The sequence below is a fragment of the Momordica charantia genome (genome assembly GCF_013281855.1).
Source record: "Momordica charantia cultivar OHB3-1 chromosome 4 unlocalized genomic scaffold, Mcharantia_2.0 BLBB01000004.1, whole genome shotgun sequence".
Lineage (NCBI taxonomy): Eukaryota > Viridiplantae > Streptophyta > Magnoliopsida > Cucurbitales > Cucurbitaceae > Momordica > Momordica charantia.
Genome location: NW_028275162.1, coordinates 5827717 through 5846210, shown reverse-complemented (window position 1 = coordinate 5846210; position 18494 = coordinate 5827717). Strand labels below are relative to the sequence as shown.

General features: G+C 31.2%; 1 protein-coding gene across 3 annotated transcripts; it reads left to right on the top strand.

Annotated features, from left to right (window-relative positions):
* Positions 1-8626: 8626 nt before the first annotated feature.
* Positions 8627-14594, top strand: LOC111025073 (putative pectin methylesterase CGR2). Of its 3 annotated transcripts, none has more exons than XM_022302931.2 (8): positions 8627-8810; positions 9002-9047; positions 10006-10145; positions 10396-10435; positions 11075-11116; positions 12448-12822; positions 13511-13566; positions 14124-14594. In XM_022302931.2, exons 3-8 carry the CDS (start codon positions 10026-10028, stop codon positions 14274-14276), a joined length of 786 nt encoding a protein of 261 aa, XP_022158623.1. In that variant the 5' UTR covers positions 8627-8810; positions 9002-9047; positions 10006-10025; the 3' UTR covers positions 14277-14594. The 3 variants fall into 3 exon arrangements, with proteins under 3 accessions (XP_022158623.1, XP_022158622.1, XP_022158624.1); XM_022302930.2 differs by having other exon boundaries at positions 9002-9064; XM_022302932.2 differs by lacking the exon at positions 9002-9047.
* The last annotated feature ends 3900 nt before the right edge of the window (positions 14595-18494 follow it).

Sequence of the window (18494 nt, the reverse complement as noted above, 5' to 3'; positions counted from 1 at the left end):
TTCCTTCCCCCAAACACATAGTTTAATTGATTAAATGATTAGTAACCTCCTTACAATTCAAATCTTTACTTTCATAATTATAACATTAAGAGAAAGCAAGCAAAATAGTTAAAAAAATATTTTGGTAAAAAAGTGTTACACTTATGCTTGATTGATAGGTTTATAATGTGTAAAAGTGTTGTGACCTAATGGTGACTTTGGATATCTCGTGGAGGAGTGGCGCATGCATATATGACAAAATAAAACAAGCACAATTTTTTTTTAGTACTAAACAAGCACGATTAATTGCAAATATAGCAACAATGTAATATTATAGATTTTTAAATATCGAAAAAAAAAAAGTAAAGGCAAGCCCGAACTCATCCACAAAGGACTGACAGTATTGCAACGTCTACGACGATAGACTTCTAGTAATTATGTAAAAGTTTCTAAATAAGCGTGAAAAACTAAAAGAAATTCATATATTTGTAAAATTATAATCTTTTTGCTATATTTGTAAATATGGTAATGTGAATTTCTATGCGTTGAAATTACCCTTATTTTTAGATAAACATTTACTTTTATAATAAGAATTTGAAAGAAAATTAATCAAATACTTGATTTAAAATAAACGTACCTTTATGTTTGTGTGTGTCTTTTAATACAAATTGTGGAATGAAAATTTGAACTCACGATCTTTTAGTCAGAAATACAGAACGAATTACCTTAACCAATTGAGATACGTTTAAACTGGTGTGTAGTTGAGTTATTTAGTACAACCGTATAGGTAAAACACAAGTTCATTAGTTTTAGATTTTGCTTCTAAACTCGGCACTTGTATAAAATTTCACAGTAAACTCTCAATTTCATTAATTGGACTCTAAGGTTAGAGAATTGTTGTAATTTTACTTTTTATTCCATTTCTGCTGATTTACCTACTAATTTTAACATTAAAAAAAGCAATGTAAAAAATCTCCAAAGATTCATTAATTTAATGAAAATCAAACTGTACACACAATTAAATTTTGATGAATGAAGAATAATTGATCACTGCATAACTTTGCTTAAAATAACGTTCACACAAATTTCAAGAAAAATTTAAATAATGTGAATGAATAGATAAGTTTATTGATTTCTGCAATCCTGAGGCGGTTCGAGGTGATATGAAGCCTTACACGGTTAATACTTTATTTCAATGTTCTTTTTCTTAAATTAATTAATTCTTGAATATCTTTTGTCAATTATTTTCTAATAATCTAATTTGTAAATCAAACCCAAGTATTTGTATGAAATATGTGTCCATTGCTTTCTTTCATTACAATTCATATTAAATTGTTTTATTTCTTTTCAAAAAAAATATTCACTACTAGATTTATGACTTCTGTGTTGGGAACTAAGATTACAACTCATTCATCCCTTAATTGAACTATATTAGATTTAGTACCAAATAATTTACGAAAAAAACAATAAACTTTATTAAAATCCTTAGAGTAAACTAGCCAACTTATATCATGTTTTTTGCCGTTATATTGACAATTTTGATTAGAATGAATATTAGAAAAATGTTTAATTTTCATCTTTGGAAAATTAAATAACTTTATTCGATGAGATATTTTTTCTACCAATAAATCAATTAATTTATAATCAATATTTTTCCATCTTCCTTGATCATATATATTATAATTAGAATGCAAGTAAAACTTTCATATATATTACAATTGACATCAGTTTTTCTATTCCTTCTTTTTTTCTTAAACTCTTCATATCCAGATTCATATTTCCTTTTAGACATATTGATATTCTAAGTAAGTAAAATCTAAACAAATCTACAATATTAAGGTGTTGAACAATCAACAATATATGAAAATTTTTTTTTAAAAAAGTAAAAGAATTTGAATGAAAAAACCTAGAATTTTGAAGCTGTTAGATTGATTTGAGCAAATAATGACTTCTATCCTAGCAATTGATAATCACATACACAGAAGATGAAACATGAAAAGTTTTGAGGGGGAGAGCATTAAAGTTAAAATTAGTCTAACATATCTAATATATATTTATTGAATTTTTTCAAAGAGAACTTAAAAAGTTTTAATTGTGAAAAAAATAAATAAAAAGATAAGTAATACAGAAGCATCTAAACTTGGGAGAGTTAAAGTTATATTAATGGTCGGGAGTTTAAAGGAAATTTGAATGGAATTGTGGAGAAAAAACAAGTTAACAAATTTGAAATAGTATCAATTTAAAAAATTTATGAGCTCATTACCTATAGATTATTTATTTTTAAGAGAATTATATATATTTTTAGTTTGTATTTTTAATATTTAAATAAAATTTATGATTATGATTATGTTTTATATTTTAAATTTTATTTATAATTAAAAATTAAAATAAATAGATAACAATATTATAGCATATATTATATTTATATGAAAAATATGATGTCCTTCTAGAACTGGGGTTCTTAGATGATTGTCTTACTCGTCTATAACTTAAGCCGACCCTATTGCAATCACAATCTCTAATTTGTTTTTCAGATTCTTTCTCTAGTTTGTTCTCGAGGTTGAATTTTCGACGTTTTACCTATTGAAGAATCAATTGATATTTTAAAATCTTAAAACAATGAATTTAATAAAAAAACCAAACTTGTATTCTTTATAAGTGTTTGGTATCAGATTTTAAAATTGAATATCAATTTAAAAAATTTGGAGTACGAGAGTTTGGACCTTCGACCTCTAGGAAAGGAGTAAGTGTCTATTACCGTTGTGAGCTATACTCATGTTTGCAAACATAATTTCATATTGTTAGAATTTGAGATATTTTAGATATACAAGGACAACATCTTTATTGATACAAGACATTTTAGGTGAAATCAAACATAAAACAATAAGTTTACTGAAAAATAATATCATAGTTGAAATATGAAAAAAAATGTTATATAGTCATATCGGTTTGTTGGGTGAATTTTTAGTATCTTTAGTTGGATTTTAAAAATCTACGATAAGTCAGATATTTAATGACAGTCTCTAATTTATTTTCACACATGGTAAACAGTAACTGAACCATCATTATTTGTGATCCTTTAATGACAACCTTACAAGAGAAATTATAGGTATAGAAAGAAAGCTTAGATGTTTACTTTTTAATATCGTGAATATCTAAACCAAACCAATTTACACACTCCTCAACTAATTTAATAAAATAGACTGCAAGATCTTACAAAATACGACTATGGAAAGATACTAAAATTTATCTTCTAAATATGTCGGCACGGTACGTAGATATTAAGAAAGAGATTAGTACTTTGCAACACACCCTTATCTCATTATTGTAGCCCCAATATATCTTCATAAAATTCTTTACTTAAGCTTTGATCGAGTTTCTTCGATATTTTGATTTTATTTGATAATTAGACTTTAACCTAACCTTTTTAGTTTGACTTGTGGACCATATTCTACCAATATTTTACACATTTCATGTCTTTGACTATGAAATTGACATTATATGGTAGAAAAAAATGGCGACTTTACATATTTTTTACAAATGATTTAATAAACCTCACACATCAATCAATCATTCTTTATTATTTTTCAATTAATCAAACTTACCAATGTTTTTTTTTTGGTTATATCATATTGATCATGACTAATTTTAATCCAATCAAACACTACCATTTTAGAAATTTGATTTTTGTAGTATTTTTATGGCTACCACTTTGTGGAATATTCCCTTAAGGTTGGACCTACATTAGTAAAACATTAAATATTAAATTATATAGTTTTGGAAGATTGGATTTGGGATCACTTTTGAAGTTAAGAAAAATACAATTTCCAAATCATTTGTTATATTCATCTTTTATCTTCATCCATGGTTAAAACGGAGTTTCAAACATCAAAATTTCATTTCTAACCTGTCAAAAATTTAATAGTAGCCAATAAGAGATAAGTACTGATTGGTCAGCACCAACCTTAATTCCTACCTATTTACAAGTTTTTGTGTTATTATCAACTTATGTCTTAGGTTTTATTAATTAAATACATCTATTTTTTTTATCAAATTAATGATTTTAAACTCACAACAAATAAAAAAGATTAGTTTGTTTGACTCAAAATGTACTATTTTAAATATATTAGAGATATTCTTCGATTAAAGTTTTTAAATAAGATAATTAATGTTAAAAAGAAAAGATCAATTTCCATTTATACCCTTCAAATCCTGTCTATCAAAACTACCCCAAGAAATATCAATATTTCAGCTACGCCCTCCCACCTAGTCCAGGAAATTGACGGATTTGACCTGCTCAAATGACCTATGTTTTAAAATATATCTTTCCTATGACCTACTTAAAATATTTTTAAAATGTCAAGCCACGTGAAAAGACTATTATGTCCCTTTTAATTTTCCTTCTATTCTCTTATTTTGTCTCTTTTCCTACTCTCAATTTTAGATTTTCGTTGCTTTCTTCACAGTTTTTGAATTTTTCATTTTAGAAAATTGAAAGAGAGATTTACAGTTGGAAAAAAAATGGAAGCCAAACAGTGTCTTGACAGAGATTTACGATTAAGATAAATTATTTTTTTTTTTCTAATTTTGGATAAAATTTTTTTTAGGTTCATTGAAATTAAAATGGGCATAATATCGGACTTGAATCATGACCAAGATTCCATAAAATCTCCCTTTTTTTTTAATTTGGATTCGTTTAAATTAAATGATCATAAATTTTGAGCAAGATTCATGCAATTTCATTGAGGTTTTTTTTTTGTGTCGTTGTCCTCGTCTTGGGTTCGTTGAAATTAAATGGGCATAAATCTCGGTTAGAATTCATGCAATCTTACCCCAAGTTCGTTAACTATAAAAAATAAATGAATAATCATTTTAAGAAAACTTAATCTTGATTCAACGATCCCCTCTAATACACTAGATACTCTCGTATTTTGATGAAAACTTAATCTGGGTTGTTGATGTTAATTTTTTAAAAAAGAAATAAAGAGGAGTGATTTCTATTTGCAAATGAGATCAGAATTTTTTGGTTTATTGATGAAAACTCGGGGGACTTTCGCCCCAGAGATAAACTAGTAGTAAAAGGTGAGGCTAAAAATTGAGTGAATTTTGTCCGAAAAATAAAACAGTAGCAACAAATTGAGGCCAAAACTCGCCCGAAAAGATTGGTTCACGAGCGAGTTTTTTAACTTTTTGGGCAAGGTCAAAGTTTACGATATATACATTATTTGTTATATTTTTTTACAAATGTTCATCTTGGTTTGTTGGGCACTAGTGTAGCTAGCATGTCCTATGCTAAGGTTCATATCTTATACTTAACTAAGAATGTTTAAACTTTTTCCTTAATTTGTTATATACAATAATGGTATGAAATGAATAAGAAAAATAAATATAAAACCAAGTGACCTAAAAGGACATCTTTGAAAATAAATACCACTCATGGATAAAGAGGAAATATGGCAAACAATGGGGGCCAAAATGGGAATTTTATTCCATAAAATGCCTTCAAATTTTGTTAAAGGGCCCAACAATAGCTGATCCAGGCCCAAAACTTTTCAGTATGGATGATAGGCTGGTCCAAGAATCTGTCATCAACTCAACAAATTTATATTAAACAATAGCTAAAATATAGTTTTAGTCCTTGAAAACTTACCTTTTGTGGACATGGTGGATGACGTGTACGAATCATGTGACGGCACGTGGTACATTCAAATAAATTCAGAAATTATTTAATTATGAATTTTTCCTCAATTTCCACAAATTTGTCTCTAATCTCCTCGATCACTCTCAATCCCTATAATTTCCCAATTTCCACCAATTTCTCTAAATCTCACGGGCTCATATTTTGTTGCTCTAAATCCCATGGTCAAATTTCATCCATGAAATTCTATTTAAAACCACAAAATTCATCTTCCTCTACGCACCAATTATCAAAGCAAACATCTTTCCCCTTTCAAATTAGTTTGCTCTCAAACTTTTCATTCTCCCCGCACAAAAAGTTGTCCATATATATTTCCTTGTATTGCTTATTTTTATATACAATCCGGATTTTTGTGTTACAGTGTGGGTACTTGTGAGAAAACACAATTGGTTGGATCATGTGACAGTAAAAATGATTGTGAGTTTCTTTTTAGTCTAGGACAAAAAGTGGCTTGATCGGTGGTGTAATAAAATATCGAAGGAGTCTTGAGGAATGGTGTAGGAATTTACAACCAATTTCTGGTGTCATTTATTTCTCTCTACTTTTTCAATCTGTATATTTATCATTTATTTCTCTCTACTTTTTCAATCTGTATATTTAAATTTCGTTTGATTTTTGTTATTCTTAATTTATTTTTAAAATCTAAAAATTGGTACGCATCCTTATTCCCCTCTCTAATGTTGCCATACGATTCTAAATATAGTTAGAAGGTAAATTTTTGCTCCCACAATCACAACATTCACTTCTTGGTGAATTCAAACTAGCAATCATAAACATAAGTAGTATAACACTGATTTCTTGTATATTAGACCTTAACATTATCCAACACTAGGAGTATTAGCATTATAGAAGAATACTCCCAACTCTTTTATATCTTACAACATACCATCAACTATATAACTTACTCCCAATATATCCTCAACATCTCTCTATATGTTTAAATGTTTTGCATCCAATTTTTTATGGAAAAAAATCCCCGAGACTTATATTGCAAAAATAAGTAGAAAATAACTGAGAAATTTAAAGAAAACAATAAAATAAAGGAACACAATGATTACGTGAAAAACTTTAAACAGGCGCAAAAAACCACGACCCATGAAAAATTATTACAATCACACAAAATTCTCTCCCCGACTTCAATTACACCAAACACTTTCTCAAACCAAATACCGTTCAGTTAACCAAAGCTGGTATATCAGACTTAAAATATTTCAATTGGGATGATTAAAACTCAAGTTCATGAACTTCTTTTATATGAGTTGAAACACACATCCTCCTTGTATCTTTTCGATGTAAGACAACTTCTATTATTTAGTGAGCACACTATCTGTATCTTTTCGATATGCGACAAACTTCAATTATAATATTTTGCCAAAACCCAACAACTCTAACCTAGTAGAATCCCATGAAAAATTACTATGCTTAGTTCAACGGTCAAGATATCTTATTACTTCTCTAAAGGTTCGAAGAAAATTACACATTTTATTTCATTATAAGAAGTGACATAGTAATATTATATATAAACCACAAATCTAGAAATTACTAATGTGTGTTAATGTGTCCCAAATCATGAAAGAATGTGACTGTCCCCTCATAACTTTTGAATGCATAATTGAAATCTTTATGTGTGCCTTAGTAACCATTCGATAGAAGTTAAAAAATTCTCATATATCTAATGGCATAAAGTTACCAGCCACATTTTTCTAGTCTCCTCCAACCTCCTATCGTACTCATCCCCTTGATTCGTATACTCTTACCACACTAGTTTTGACGAGTTCATCCTTTTAATTACACCTTTGAAAATTTTCCTCGATTGTTTTACAAATCAAATCAATCCATTTTCAAAAGTTTGATTATAGATTTATCAATAATAGGTCTTCTTCTTGGGGTAGGTCTTCTTTTAGAGATTTGTTGTCGAGAGGAATGTCTTCTTCAAGGGGAAAGTCATTCTTGAAAGAGTCATCGTCGATGGGAAAGTCCATCCTCAATTATGAGGTCTTCCTTTCAGAGTAAATCTTCTGTCGTCGAGGGGAAGATCATTCTTGATTATAAGCTCTTCCTCTTGGAGTAGATCTTCCTTGAGCAAAAACTGTTGTGAGGAGAAGGTCTTCCTCGAGGGGAAAGTCATCCTCCGGAAAGATCTTAACAAAAAGATCTTGTGGCAGCGGAAGACCTTGAAGAGCTTTGAAGGTCCACCTAATTGCTGGGAATACTAGAGCTTCGAGAAACTATGCGAGTCATAGCTTGATTTGATAAGAATAACTTAATATGTATTTCCTACCGATGGTGCCATAACTTAAAATGTATTTCCTACCGATGGTGCCAACTGTTGATGCAATTTCTGTCTGAAGTTGATCTACCTAGTTTGAACTCATACTAACTTGAGTGTCGGAGTGCTCTATTTATTTTTGTAGATCTCGTCCTCCAGCTCGCTTTGTATCAGTTCGACCGTGAGGTCTTCCCTCTTGAGTTCGCTTGAGAGACCTTCCCTATTTCACAACAACTCACTAGGGCCCAACATAGGTCGCTCTACGACACTTTGGCAGATTTTTGCATCAACTAAAAAAGAGATTTTCAATGTTCAAAATTTAAGTGATTCTAAGTCTACACAACTCCTAAATCAACCTCGACTTAGAAATTTTATCAGCACGAGGAGGTTTGAGTATGCATTTTCCATCCTCGACACCAATAAATTCTTTTAGCCTTCATCTACACTTTATCCTCCAATTTTATCAATCTAGATCCTCCAATTTTATCAATCCAAATATAGATTGAAAAATACCTCTATGGGGAAATGAAAGTTAGTTCTTCAATCTTAGTTTTACATTTGATTAGTTTTTTAAAGTAAAATCTAAACTATATATAAACTCATAAAATATTTTCAAAAAAGAAAAAAAGAAAAGAAAAGAAAAAAAAAACTAAAAATAAATCTCCAAGTGCATTATGTAATTTCTGTATGTGGGCATTATTAAATTTTCATGATTTTTCAGAAGAGGCTCTTGAATCTTGATGACGACACAGCGCTCTGGCTTCCCGAGCTTTGAGAGTGAGACCGGCGAAACTCAGATCTGAAACCGGCTCCAAGATCTGAAACTCCGCCCCCATCCCCTTCCCGCCGGAGCATTCAGCTACTGTAAGCTTCGAATCTCTGAAAATTCCTGCTCCCTTCGCATTCCCATGCACTTTCCGTCTTCTAAATTGCATTTGTTTCATTTCATCGTCTGCGATATCTTATCTTATGTATCTTTCTTGCACGGCGTTTGATTTTGATTCTAATAGTGTGATTGTGTGCGTAACTTTCAAGTCACTTGTCTTCTAATTCAGGTTTGGGGAATTGATTGCTGGCGTGAACGTTGGAACTTTTACTAGTGTACTCTTTCTTTTCAGGTTTTGGCGATTTATTTTTCATTTGCGTAATTATTAAGTTCTGTAATCCGATTCGCAATGATTTTTCTGATCCAGATTAGGAGAAATGATTTCCTGTGAAAATGGAATATCCGTTTCCTATTTTCTTCCATTGTCTGTATATATTTTAAAGTTTTTTTTTTTTGTCTTTACTAATCCCTAGTTATTGTCTAATTTATTGGAATCTTAATCGAAACGAGATGCGGTCTGGTAACATATATCAGAAACAATATAATGTGTTACGAAAATGGATTCTTGCAACTTTTGATACTTGTGACCAACTCCCAAGCCTGGTCAATTGGGTTCCGTTTGCAAACTAATTAATTAGCCGTACAATCTTTAAGAATTTAGTTGATTTTAATTATTTAATGTCAACTTTGAAATGGTGATGGATTTTTGGCTCAAATTTTTAAGCAGGCTGAAGTATTTTCTACTCATTCATGATCACCATGTTGATATTGTTCTCAGCATTCATTTGGATTACCAAGTACCAACTACTTAGTTGAACTAAGATGATGATCTTGTGAATTTGTCTTATTGGTTCTAAAATCTTGAATTTAGAGAGATTTAGCAATTTTTTGAGACATAAATGACATCTTGCAGAATGCTGAAAAGATTTTAGCTGCACATTGAAAGTTGGACCAAGTTTGACTGCACTGAGTTTTTTTTCTTAACTAGCTAAGACATGTAGTGCCTACTTTTAGACGTTTTCTTGTAAATTCTGAATTTTTGATTTCTACTTTTTAACACGTTTGAGCTATTTCATTGTTACTACTAGAGAAACAGACAAGTATGTCTGCAAAACCGTGCCTTTTTTAAATTTATTTTTAATTTGGAGTTCTGACATAAATAGGTGCACAAGTGAATAACATCTACTTGATAATAGTATTATCAAATGTTGATGAAGTACTGTGACTTTGCAGGTTCCTACTATCACAAAAGCATGTCAAGGAGGCCAGTAAATCCTTCTCGACGTCTTGTTGATGGTGGAAGTCTTCCATTTGTGGGCTCAATACAGTCCAAGTCACGCTCATCGCCTTTACTAACCATAGGGCTTGTTGTGGTACTTCTCTTTGCTAACATCTTCATCTTCATTTCACTCTTCCCCCTCCCTCCGCTCTTCAAATGAAAAAGAATACTGAGAGATTCTTTGTAAGCGTTGAGGTTCCTTTTCTGTTTTTTTGCGTTGGTGGAGTGGGGTGGCGAGTGGAGGGGTAAAATGAGGAAATGACTGAAAAAATATTACCTTCTCTTCTCCTGGGAATAAATATTGTTAGCCACTAATTTTAATTTTCTGTGTTAAAAAATTTCAGGGTGCAATTCTTCTTATTGGATATTGTTATCGTCTATCAGGTCTTTATTATTGATCTCTTATCTCAACTACTTTTTAATTCAAAATCAACCCCCATTTTTTCTCTCTCTCTCTTTTTCAGCATCACCACCACCATTATCATCATCAATATGTTGTTCAGATCTATTTTAGGATTGCCTAGATGATCATTTTTCTATGTGCCCTTCCACCCCATTTTGCGCTCATATTCTACTGTCTTTTTATATTTGTGGATGGTAATTTTGAAGAAATAGTCTCTTTTTGATAGACCCTGCCCATAATTTATCATTGAATCTGCAACTTGATCTCAATAGCTCTAATTATCTTGAAATAGCTGATCTCCTACACTGCTTACTTTAATTAGTTGGAAAGAGAAAAATCACTAGATATCCTACACTGCTTACTTCAATTAGTTGGCAAATTAAAAAAGGATATCTCCTACTAGCAAAACTACGTGAAACTGGTAGCAAAGAAGTAAGAAAAAGAGCATATGCATGTTTTTGTGATTGTAAACATATCTGCCAACTAGGCTGATCTTCTTTTATCAATTTTTTTGGTGTTGATTATTGAAAATGCTCAGTTACTGAGGCTTCTATCATTCCATATTTTCTTAGTGTATTTACTGTATTTATTTGCTTATTCGTTGTCATTCTGCATTACAGGTGGATCAAGAAGCAATATAGAGGCTGTGAGTAAAGTTGAAGGTAAATATATGTTACTTATTTTAAGGAAAAGGTTTGTTTCATCAAAATTTCTAGTCTGAAATGCAATTATTTGTTTAAGAGGCAGTACAATTGTTTGTTTTTATTTTTCCTATTTTCTTTTCCATCAGGCGTTGAACTAGTCTACATGACTTGACTACTGGATGATGAAACTATATTACTGTACATTACCTACCCTAGAATGTATTTGCAATTTGCATACATTCTAAAGTGTTACTATATGAAGAAGTTTAGGTGAGATTTTAAAATGGCAAGACAGTCCCAAAGGTTGGGTCATGGGTGTTGTGGGTAAAAGTCCACTGCATTTGTCCAAATGGTTATGAGAACAGTGCCTTGGGGACGGGGGTTACTTTTGGTACAAATATTGATTTATTGACTCTCAATGATCAAATCTATTAGAGATAAGTGGTAGTCTCTAGCTTTTTAACCAAATGAACATAATGGCAACTTTGGAATTAGAGATTGCTATTCTACCTTCTAGGTCCTTTGCAATGTCTGTCTTAACAATCTTTGTTGAAGATCTAAACATTTAACCTTCCATTTGACAACGCGATCGGCTTTTGGGTCAATAGACTAGGTACCATCACCATCCCTGCCATCATTTGAGGACAAGAATTCTTTATTTATCGTTCACTTGTCCATGAAATGGGACCTACAGCTCTCTATCTCTTTCCACCTTTCGTACTAGGCACTCTCTCCCTCTCTCTCACACACACGCGCACACACACACACATTGTGATTTTGCCCTCCCACGCTCTATCATTGTGACTCCCTTTGTCTATTTCTTACTCTTTTGGCTTCTAGTACCTATGTTATTCCCTCAATTTTGATAATTGGGCATGCCCACTGTCCAGCCGAGCCTGCCCCTACCCTGATTTTGTTGAATTTAACTTTCCTATCTCTTCACATGAGATCATGGTGATTCCCACTATCTCTTGTCTCCTGCTTTTGTTGAATTTAAGTCTCTGTTTCGGGCTTCCCAATTTCCCAAACCAAGCTTCTTTATTTAATTTGAAAGCAAACATATTCAAAGAATTGTGTAGATTTGATATTTTTTTCTAATATGTTTTTATTTTTAGTTTTTAATTTGTTGTATGTGCATTGAGGCTCACACTTCGTTTGTATGCCTTGCACACTACTCTAATGTGCCTCATGCATTATAAACAGGGGAAGAGAATTAATGATTAATTTATCTTATACAGATCGATTTATTTTTTGTTTAATCACTAATAATAAAAAACTCATTTTTATTAATCAAGTACTATGAATATTGGGAATTTCTAAGGTTGAAGATCTCAAGCATATATCTGCAGGTGGTATATTGTGCTCATCAGAAGTACAACGAGCAATACCCATTTTAAAGAAAGCATATGGAGATAGCATGCATAAAGTATTACATCTAGGACCTGATACTTGTTCAGTGGTGTCTAAATTGTTAAAAGAAGACGATACAGAAGCATGGGGTGTGGAGCCCTATGAATTAGATGACGCTGATGCCAATTGCAGAAGCCTTGTGCGGAAGGGCATTGTGCGTGCTGCTGATATTAAGTTTCCCCTGCCATATAGAGCAAAGTCATTTTCTCTCGTCATTGTCTCAGATGCATTGGATTACTTGTCTCCCAGATACCTTAACAAAACTCTTCCAGAACTGGCAAGGGTTTCTGCTGATGGTGTTGCTATTTTTGTCGGTAAGCCCCTCTAAAAAGTTTAAATTTAAATCATTCAAAATTATTATTTTTTCCATGTACCTAATCTTGTTAAATAGAGGTTGATTATAGTATGTACTGTGGTGGGGGTGGGGAGGGTGTCCCCCAGCAGAAGGATAACACAAGTTACTGTTCCTCGGTGTTCCTTCACTTTCATAATTCTCTCTTTATCGACCAGTTTGTGATAAAATTGTATTATAATTCATGGAAGTCTTTGTTTTGCTTCTAATAATCTCTAGTTGTCCGTAATTCTTTTCTCAATCACTGCATAAGTGGTTATAAAAACCCAGTAGATTTCTTGAACGTCTCACCCTACAGCCTGACCTCAAATTAGTCTGTGTGTGTCAAGAATGTGTCTGGGTTATGATCTTGCAACTCTTGGCACATGAGTTGATTTTGATAGCAAGGAGGTTTACATTATTTGTTAAATCTCTTATTTTAGATTGATCCATTTCTATCATTCTTAACAATTACAATGACTAACCGTTCTCTCATAAGGGCAGAAAGTTATGATTTATGGTCTGATACCATCGGAAATTGAAGAGAAAAATTCTAGTTGCTCCTACCATTTTTTGGTTTAAATTAATCTATTTACTTCTGTTAGTCTAGATTGATTGATTGATTTTATTTGGTATTCTTCCTCTCTTTTCACTGCTGTTTCAATTTGCAGGCTTTCCAGGTCAGCAAAGGGTTAAAGTTTCGGATCTAACCAAATTTGGCCGTCCAGTAAGTACCTTTTCTTTCCTTTTGTATTTTTGGAAAGGTAGCTAGCATTAATTGAATTAAAAGACACTCTGGATGAAAAGATAGTTTTCTAGAATTTAATCATTGATTGGGAACGGTCTTTAAGTAGTTTGATGACTGAAACTTCAGACTGACCACAGATTGTGCTTGTCAGTCTTGTAATGGATCTAAGATTAGATGAACCATCAAATATTCCCATACATCCAAAGCGGGAATCGGTGAACGTGAAAAATATAGGCTGCTAGGAATAGTGCGATTTCAGAGTTTACATTCTTTCTTTTCCATGAAAGATTCAATTGAGGCTTGGTTGAGTGAAACGCTTCCAATGTCATTATCTAGCCTTCCAAAATAGAAGCGCTTGTACCTCCTATAACACTCATGGGACCCACTACTTAGCATAGCATCTACATTGAGAACTCGATACATTGTAGTGTATACGTCACTAGATTGATCACTGTAGGAACTACCCGTAATTATGAACTTACACACATCATTTCCTTTGCTTGCCCCAATTTTACTGAAAATATTTTATTGTGAAGGCGAAATTTCGAAGCTCGTCTTGGTGGATAAGGTATTTTGTTCAGACAAATTTAGAAGAGAATGAAGCAGTGATAAAGAAGTTTGAACAGGCTGCAAAAAAGAGGTCCTACAGTCCTGCTTGCCAAGTCTTTCACGTCAAATCCTTCTCTTGAAAAAACTCATAAACTGTAGTTTTCTGTAAGCTTATTTCCAACCCTGTTTTGCTTTGCACAAAGTGCTTAGTGTCTTTTCCTTTTTCCCCTCCTCTTTCTAAAAGCAACATGGAAACTGCAGAGCTCTAATTTCTGTTCAGATTGTCACATATATTAGCTCTTTAATTTATATGCATTTTCAGTGAAGCAAATTGCTGCTGCTATAGGTTTTAGAATAGGCATTTTCTCTTGAGTGTTTGTTTGTATCTTGGTAAATTATGATATAATTATTTGACATACATAATCAATTGGTGATTTTTTCAGTGATTCGCTGAATTATATTTAAGATTTCATATGGTTCTAAACTTTTTTGGTTTTTGTTTTTCTTGAACCTCTATACTATGCCTTCTCGTTATTTAGTTTCTGTGTCTATGGTACAATGCATCTCTCTTTAGGAATTTGTAATTAAGTTCTTTTTGTAGTTTTTAATTTTTCATGATGAAAGCTTTGTTTTCAATCAAAAGATTTTTCTTTTTAATTTTTGCATGGGAATGGGATGTCTAGAAATGATATACTTGGAACAGAATGCCTGAGAACAAGTAGGAAATTTCCTCATGGGAGTCTGCAATAATTGTGTATTAATGGAACTAAAAATAGTAAGATTTAATTGCAAATTTGATCATAATGAGGAAGTAGATGAGGATTTGAACTAGGGATGATGAAATGATGTACGGGTTCGATTGGGTTGGGGAATACTCGGTCTACGTCTGGTATTCTTAGAAATTTCTAATATATTCCCTATCATCTGGGTTGCACTGGGGATGCCCATTTCCATGTGGGAACGGGTTTGGTGGTTTTTTTCCTTCCAAACATGTGCTTTTAAAAATAGCGCTTCAAGTTCATATATATATATATATATATAATATTACTTTCTTATTCATTTTTATGTAAAACTCACAAAGTAGCCTCCAAAAACTAGTCTTCCTTTACCTATTATTTTCATCGAAATTGCTCGATCAAAAACAATAGGTCTCCAAGAATACTCGAAAATAAGCACTCCAAAAGCTTTTAACTTAGGGATATTTTTAGTGTAATGTGATAATTGTTAGTGTAAGGAATTCAAATTTATGTTATCTCCGAGATTCTAGACGAGTTGTACCCGTTAAGGGAGAATTCAGTTATGCAGTTATTCACTTGGGCGTCAGAGTCGAGTTTAGTTGTGAACAATTAAGTTCGACAATTTCCAAACTGGTTTTCAAACTCGTGCCTTGCAAGATTCAGACACATGACTTTAGGTCGAACTATTGATAATGTGCTCTCGGGGTGAAAATAATAAACGTCATGTTATTCACTTATCAGACATATATATTTATTTTAAGACCAGCTCTCCCATGCTATGGAATGCTATAGCAAAATGCACCTCAACAAGAATTTTAAGCCATTGGAAACCATAACCAGACTCCAAACTAAATTTTACAACAAATTCACTCAAACAAAGATAAATAAATTTTACAACAAATTCACTAAAACAAAGATAAATAAATTATATGTGCTTTCACTCTACTTTGGTCAAATATAAATTAGTCAGGATGCTAAATTAATCCAATTTTATGGAATTATCAGCAGCTCTACTACACGAACAAAAGCAAAAGCAAAATTTGTAGGGACAAGATGTCGAGCTGGATTAAGGAGAAATTATTTGAGATGCTGAAACAATGTGGTTGACGATTCTACGTCACTAGATTTAGTTCGTACGCTAGATAGTGCATATTTTAGTACATATGCTTTAACCTTTATCTCTATTTGATCCCTGTGTTTTTTAAAGTTTCATGGATTAAAATTGAACCAATGTCTTTAATCAAAGAGTAATAGAAATTAAACGTGACAAGTTATTAGTGAATATGACATATAAGCTTCACATGTGAGGGTCTAAAAAGTCACATTGATTAAAAAGTATGAATTTAATTAAGGGTTATTAAGCCTAATTCTATTTTATAAAATACAATACGATAGTACAAATTACAATTTTATGACTCCTTGGACCATAATTAACTTATCAAATTTAGGGGTGTTTGATAAGCTTTAATTAAAAGATAAAAATAATAACAATTTATATAAACTAAATTGAAACCAAAGACTGATGGTTATCGTATGAGATTAATCGAGATATTAAATAAATTGATACGGACACTCGTAGATATTAAATAATGGAAAAAAAAAGAAAACATAACAAAAAAGTTAAACTTTTGGTTGGATAAGAGGGGAAAATTCAAATACTTGAGATTAAAGTCAAGGTGCACTCATGAATTTGCTATAATAGCATCAACAATTTCTTCATTCATTTGTGGCATTAAAAGTAAGCACATGGCCACCCACCACTTTCTTTTAAGTGCTGAATCTAAGGTCAATTTGTTTCTAGTCCTATCTCTTCTTTCAACGATATAGTTTAATGGTTAAAACATAATAACATTTTTATTGAGTCGAAGTGTGAATCTTTTATCTCTCAAGATTGTATTACTATATTCTTAAAAGAAAAAAAAATTAAATTAAATTTTATTATTGAAATTTTCATTGTCAACTTAGCATATAGTTTAGTGAGGGTTGTTGCATGGTTAAGATCCTTACCTCACATTTGTGATCGGTGATAGATTCAATTTTTTTTTTGTTAGAATATATAAAAATCGAGATTCTAATGATTTTCAATATTTAAAATGAAACTAAAATTCATCATGTAAACATGATGTTTTTAATTGCTCATATACTTCAATTGATTTTACAAGTCCTAATCATCATTTACCTTAACCTCAATCTATGGTCAAGTTTAATCAATCACCGCGCTTGTTTAATTAGGGTACCTTAAATCAATTCCTAATCATTTACCTTAATTACCTTGATTTATGGTCAAGTTTAATCAATCATAAGCCAAATGTTAAGATATTTTTACCCTTATTTAGGGTACCTTAAACCTTTTTAATCATCATTGCACATCCAACTTTTAAGGTTCTTATTCTTATTTTGAAGATCCATCCCTAATCCCACTTTTTATTTTTCTTTGTTTTCCCTCCACGCTAGTAGAAATTTAGTCTTCTGTGACGTTTAAAAAATGTCACGAAACCTTATGACATCACGAAATCTTATGAAGTTTTTTACGACGTCATCTATGCCATCACGAAAGGTATTTGTGCCTTAAACTTTGGTATGTAGGTTTTCTAATGTTTGAACCAAAATTATGTTCAAAATTTCTTTTGAACATGTAATTAAGTTTGTTATTTGAAACTTTGATTCGACAAATGATTGGTAATGTGACTGATTGTTTTTATCCACGACTTTCATTTTGGATATTTAAGAAGGGATAAAACTAGATATAGACATGAATTATTCCATGCTATAATACGTAACAAGATTTAATTAAATCTTATTTTGATCCATAAATTTTTATGCATGTTTCACTATGGTTTTCAACTTTTAAATATCTTATTTTAGTCCCGAACTTTACCTACAAAATTATTTTAGTATTGTGTTATTTTTTTGATAAAATATTTAATAGTAACCCAACATATCACATATATGGATGTATTTATTTATTTTTGATGGTTAGATGTCTAAAATGAACCACAGTTTGAATTAAGAGAGAATTAAAAAAGTAATACAAAAGAAATATATATTTTTATAAATAAGCATTGGGTTAAAAATTAAAAAAAATGACATAAATCGTAAACTTAGACAATTACCTGAGACCAATCAGAAACGCACTTTTGTGACCTTTTGAGAAAAAAGTAATCATATTAATTTTATGTTATTTGGCATAATTTCTATTTAATTAATTAACTATATGTTGTAGGTCAAGTGCCAAGTTTCAAAACCAATTTAAATTTTTTGTTAAAAGAGTAATGAAAAAGATTAAAATAATTTTTTAATGTAAAGTTTAGGTGACTGAAATATAGAGACCAAAATAAAATATATTTTTAGTAAGAAAAATGAAATAAGTAGAAAAAACATAAAATCTAAACGATGAAATTTTAAACTTTATATGATTAAATATATCATATACTTTAAATTAATTGGACCATATGTGCTACCTTGTCATATTATTTTATGTAGTTCAAATTGTCAAATATTAAACGGTGTACGTTTTTTTTTAATTAAAGTGAACATAGCTCAAACGTAATTGGTATATATCTCAAACCAAGAAGTTATGAGTTCGATCTCCCACCCCACGTGTTATACTAAAAAAAGGGT

Excerpts from the sequence above, each read along its gene's own strand:
- LOC111025073 (XM_022302932.2), top strand. The coding sequence starts at position 10,026 with ATGTCAAGGAGGCCAGTAAATCCTTCTCGACGTCTTGTTGATGGTGGA. Across the intron at positions 10,146-10,395 it reads TAACCATAGGGCTTGTTGTG|GGTGCAATTCTTCTTATTGG; the intron begins GTACTTCTCTTT and ends AAAAAATTTCAG. Across the intron at positions 12,823-13,510 it reads TGGTGTTGCTATTTTTGTCG|GCTTTCCAGGTCAGCAAAGG; the intron begins GTAAGCCCCTCT and ends TTCAATTTGCAG.